At 45.7% G+C, this 5811-nt stretch overlaps 1 protein-coding gene across 1 annotated transcript; it reads left to right on the forward strand.

The window, feature by feature from the left end:
- The first annotated feature begins 3604 nt into the window (after positions 1 to 3604).
- LOC127295418 (uncharacterized) lies at positions 3605 to 5361 on the forward strand. Its single transcript, XM_051325365.2, has 2 exons — positions 3605 to 4984; positions 5118 to 5361. The coding sequence occupies exons 1-2, from the start codon at positions 3711 to 3713 to the stop codon at positions 5146 to 5148; spliced, it is 1305 nt and encodes a 434-aa protein (XP_051181325.1). The 5' UTR covers positions 3605 to 3710; the 3' UTR covers positions 5149 to 5361.
- The last annotated feature ends 450 nt before the right edge of the window (positions 5362 to 5811 follow it).

Genomic DNA, 5811 nt, shown 5'->3' on the forward strand with positions numbered 1-5811 from the left:
GGCCCCCCCTCTTGGCCGCGCCGGGCACACGTGTGGGCCCCCTGTGGCTCTCCTCTGGTCCCTCTCGGGTGTTCTGGAAGCTTCGTGGAATTATAAGATGCTGGGCGTTGATTTCGTCCAATTCCGAGAATATTTCCTTACTAGGATTTCTGAAACCAAAAACAGCAGAAAACAGGAACTGGCACTTCGGCATCTCGTCAATAGGTTAGTTCCGGAAAACGCATCAAAACGATATAAAGTGTGAACAAAACATGTAGGTATTGTCATAAAACAAGCATGGAACATCAGAAATTATAGATACGTTGGAGACGTATCACCCCCCCTTGGCCGCGCCGCCCTGTGGATTGGGGCCCCCATGGCTCCCCTCTGGCCCCTCTTCGGTGCTCTGGAAGCTTCCGGGAAAAATAAGATACTGGGCGTTGATTTCGTCCAATTCCGAGAATATTTCTATTGTCGGATTTCTGAAATCAAAAACAGTAGAAAACAGGAACTGGCACTTCGGCATCTCGTCAATAGGTTAGTTCCGGAAAACACATAAAATCATCATAAAGTGTGAGCAAAACATGTAGGTATTGTCATAAAACAAGCATGAAACATCAGAAATTATAGATACGTTGGAGACGTATCACTTGCGAGCTAGGGGCGGCAAGGAGCAGATGGGCAACACCGGCGTCCGACGTGGCGGATTCGTCTCCGGCGAGATCGAATCGGTTGTGGCAGTGCCTCCATGGTCGACGGTGAAGATATATTTTGTTGAATTTTGTTTATGTTACATAAGGTGTTGAAATTTCATGCATGTGTTCATAATTTTGCTATGTAAGTACTTTTTTTACACGAAACCCACACAGTGGGATTGGCTTCCATCAATGAGCTTACCGGAAGAGAAAAGAAAAGGCATCCTAGTGTAACAATGAAAGGGAAACGCCACCTACTGATAACGTGACAGGCTCCAGCTTAAACAAGTCCTGGTAGTGAAACAAACACTAGAGGTTCTAGGAACAAAGTAGCCCCAGAACGAACAAACTGGGAGACCGCTAACCAGCAGCAAGAACAAACTAAGGACATGAACTTCAAACGACTCAGGACAAGATCTTGTAGTGCTTCAGAGAGACCGGTATCTGTTACATCATTGTCTTCAGTTTCATCAGGGTTCGAAGAGGATGTCCCTTCAGCAAACATAGCGAGGATAGAAGCAAGAGGATTGGACTCATGCGCCGCCATTGCAACATCAACCAAAGATTCTGCACCTAAGAGAAGAGCCTCCTGATCTGCAACATTATTTAAACCTGCCCAATATTTCATAGACACAACAAAGTAACAAATTAGGTCGGCGGGGGAACTAATAAGTTTTCAGTCAAAACAAGCTCTATTGCGCAGCTTCCAAATTTCCCAGCAAATTGCAGATATGCCGACAATCTGGACATTGCGACTGATTGGAAGATGACGTGGGAACCACCAGAAGAACTAATGGGATAAAGAGGCAGGTATATCTGTTGCACCAATCGAGCTAGCAACACAACTCTAGATGTATTTTGCCGTAACACAAGTGAAGAAGAGATGATGGATGGTTTCATCTTCGTCACATAATTGACATTTTGTATTCCGTATCCAATTCCTCCTAGTCATGTTGTCCTATGTGGCTATGGCATTATACCAGATCGGCCAGAGCCAAATCTAGATCTTTAGGGAGTTTTTTTGCTTTGCACTGGTTCTTAAAGGATCTATCAATCTCATTACTTTAAAGTTGTTTGTATAAAGATTTAACACTAAAACTACCATCCTTGCTCCATTTCCCAGGCTTGTCAAGAATGGAATTGAGATTGATGGAACAAAGAATCATGTCCAATCCTCTCATTTTGGCTTGAAGATCAATAGGAATCCATCTTCTGAAGGTGAATCTCCAATTATTATTAGCATCAGCAACAACTATCAGATCCCGTTCATTGCACATCTCAAAAAGATTTGGAATTTTTTTTCTTTCGGTGGTGTAAAGCCACACCAGGAATCAACCAAAAGTGTGTTCTCTTACAATCACCCACTACCATTTTCCTGCCACTTTGGTAAATCTCTTTGATACGCAACATGTCAAACCAGAAGGCAGAGTATTTTTGTTTATGGATAGCAGAAAAACATAGAATTATGTAGATATTTCTTCCACATGAAGTTTTGCCACAGTCCTTTGTTCTTTCCCAGCTTCCACCACCACTTGCACATCAAACTAATGTTGAATTTGGTCAAGTTTTTTAAACCAATACCCCTCCACCTTTAGGCTTGTAGATGTGCTTCCATTTGACCAAGTGATATCTCCCCTCTTCCCTATTTTACCAGCCCACAAAAAGCCTTTGATTGGTTTCACCATCCCGTCAATAATTGTTTTGTGCAAGAACCTCAAAAACATTTGTTAGACAACACTGTTAGATAGACAAGCTTCAATTTGTGTTACCCTGCCACCAATGGACATGGCACCACCGATCAATCCTTTTTTTTCATTTTATCCTCCATAAATTTCATTTCAGCCACATTTGTTCTTCTTGCACACACATGAGTTCCAAGATAACTTATAGGCCAGGAGCTAGTCTGGCAGTTGAACAAATCAGCATACTGATGCATTTTGGAATCATCGAGTTGGATCATGAGCACCTCACTTTTTCTCAAAGTTGATTCTCAAACCAGACATTGATTCAAACCCATACAAAAGCAACTTGAGGTTTATAGCACTATCCAAATCATCTTGTATGAACAAGATAGTATTATCTGCATATTAGAGTATTGCAACACCCCCCCCCCCCCCCCATTCACAAGATGTTCAGCTAACCCTGTGATCAGACCGGTAGAATGTACCTTGATAGCCAAATTGAATAGGGGGAGCAAAATAGGGACCCGCTATATCATTGATTTTCACACTTAAAGTACCACCAGAAACAACATTCTTAATCCATGTAAGTCAATTATCACTCAAACCCACATGTATGCAGCAATCAAAAAGAAAATCACTGTTCACTTTATCAAGTATTTTCTGACCTTGGTTTCCCTGAGGATTTCCTATAACAACATCACACCTTCAACAGAAATGTGTATGTCTTTGATGAAAGCATTCTAGCAGCAATCAATAAGCTCATGCATCACTGGATCAACTCTAGCTAACAGTTAGAGCTTTGGTGATAATTTTGAATAAAATTTGGATCAACTATCGCTTTTTGGAATCAAAGTAATAATGCCATAATTGATTATGTTCAAAGAAATCATGTGCTGATGAAAATCAGAAAACATCTTCATCATATCTCCCTTGTTATGTAAGTACGTGTAAAGTTGATAAAATGATTTTTATGTAAGTACGTAACTAGATTTTTTTCGTGCTGCTATTTTTCTAAATTAACAAAACTTGTAGAAATGAGACACGGAGACCACGATTCAAAACATTTGACGGCGTTGTATATTTACGTATTTTAGGGAGGCGTATCAACTGGGAACGCTTGAATTTCGAAAATTGGCAGAAACGGAAGGCGTATTAAGCGGATAGGAGGATCGTGGGAAGGTGATCGTGGATCTTCCGGCCGGAATTGCGCGCCTGCCCAACGTACGTGCATCAACGGCCATCTCCTCCTCCTTAATTACCCCATATTTTCTCCATCGAGGACGCACCGCAACAAACGCGCCCTTCTCCTTCAACCACCACGCCGCCGTCCACCACCCTTCGCAGCCAGATCAAGATGAGGCCACCTCGCCGTCACTCTTCCCGGCACAACAATACTACCACGCCGCCGCCTACTACCTCCGCTCCACGTCGTAGCCCTCGCCTGCATCGCCAGGACGCCACCACGCAGCCACCCACCGTCGCATTGCCTCCACGCCGTAGCCCTCGCCTGGCAACGGCGTCTGCCCGCAAGAACTCGCCGGAGATGCTGGTCGAGTACCCGTACCTGCCGGAGGAACTCGTCGACAACATTCTAGTTCGCATCCGGCCGGATGATCCCGCCGGCCTTGCCAAGGCTTGCCTTGGCAGCAAATACTGGTGCCGGCACATCTGCAGCGACAAGTTCCTCAGCCGCAACCGCAAGTTGCATCCGACAGCTGCGTCGCTTGGCTTCCTGGTAGCCACGGAGGCGCGGAGAAAGTCCACCATCTTCGTCCCCACCTCCACCTTCCATCTGGAGCCTAGTTCCATCCCGCGCCGGTACAGGGTCCTCGACGTATGCCACGGCCGCGTCCTCTTCTACACCATCTCCAAGGACGGCGAGTCCTCCCTCGTGATCTGGGACCCCATCACCAAGGAGGAGCATGCAGTACGCATGCCACTGGACGATCCGGTGGAGGAAGACTGGAACGCAGCTCTGCTCTGTGGTGATGACCGCTGCGACGAGCTTAGGTGCCATGACCACGAGTCCATGGTGGTTCTCGTGGGCACCTACCAGGAGAAGATGGTAACCTTCGGCTGCCTCTACTCAAGGGAGCTAGATAAATGGAACCATGGGGACGACGATGAGGACATGGAGGATAAACCAGCAGAAATTGAGCATCAAGATGCCGTCGTGGACACGGGGCCTAGCGTTGTCTTGGATGGTAAGGCCTATTTTCCTTGCAAGCTGGGAAGAAAGATCGTTGAGTACGACTATGGTGCCGACGAAATCGACTTGGTTGATGCTCCTATGTTTGCCTACCGGCGGATCCCGACTACCATGCTAATGACGGCCAGAGACGGCGTCCTTGGATTCGCATGCGTGACCCGGTCTAAGCTCAATCTGTGGTCGAGGGAGGCCACCGGTCCCGGTGGAGCTTTGGCATGGGAGCTGTACAAAGTCTTGGACCTCACCAAGATGTCCGGGATTCCTCGCCTTATTGGCTCCAATGATGATTTCATTTGGGCCAAGACAGGTGCCGAGGTACATGCTGTTAACCGCGAGTCGGGCGAGTTTGCAACGGTGTCCAAAATTACTAAGATCATCAAAGCCATCCCCTACGCGGCCTTCTGGACTCCATCTTGCAGGTAATATAAAGCTCGTGCCTATCTACCATCCGTGTACAGGTTGTGGAGTTATATATGCTTAGTCCTATGTCTCTTTTATACTACCAATTGTACGAGTGTAGTAGTTACCAACTGTATCTTACCTACGTTGCAGGAGCATCGGTCCGATGGTCACACCGCCATGAGGAGGACACCATGATCAATCAGTTTAACAGAGGCTGATGCTGCTTCAAAGGCAAAACATCGCTGATGCTTCCGAGTGTGATCAAGCTCTTTACTTCTACGAGTGAATATTCGCTGCCTAGTTTAGTTTTATTTCGATATCCTGAACAATTGGTTGTCTCTTTTTAATTTCTATAAGAGGCATGTAGCCTCAAATTTGTGTGTTTGGTTTACAACATTTCCGTGTCGTACTTTGTCTAATGCATGCTTTATTTCGTGTTTTACATATTCCTTCTTGCCTCGCAGTACCCTATTAGCCCAACCTGCCGAGCACATATATAGGTCATAACCTGCCATTCGTGCACGGGTGATGGGTCAATTGCTGAGACATTGCGTTCCAAGCTCACGGCTGAAGAGCATCCCGTAAATATAGGCTGTAGCTCCTAGAGGAAGATGCTGCAACCTGGAACAAATCCTAGCTCTCAGCAATGAAACTAGGGGGCATATATACCTGTGTATGAGAGAGAGAGTACGACATCACTCTGTCTGCCATTGTAGCACCAACTCGTTCAGACTCATAAACTATCGCAATATGAGAAACTCAAAGAAAAATGCCTTAGAATTAAACCTGGAGCTGTAAGTGTGCAGCATGCTATCGTGAAAAACAAAAACAAATGGAAGCTGCT

This window comes from Lolium perenne, chromosome 4 (genome assembly GCF_019359855.2).
Source record: "Lolium perenne isolate Kyuss_39 chromosome 4, Kyuss_2.0, whole genome shotgun sequence".
Lineage (NCBI taxonomy): Eukaryota > Viridiplantae > Streptophyta > Magnoliopsida > Poales > Poaceae > Lolium > Lolium perenne.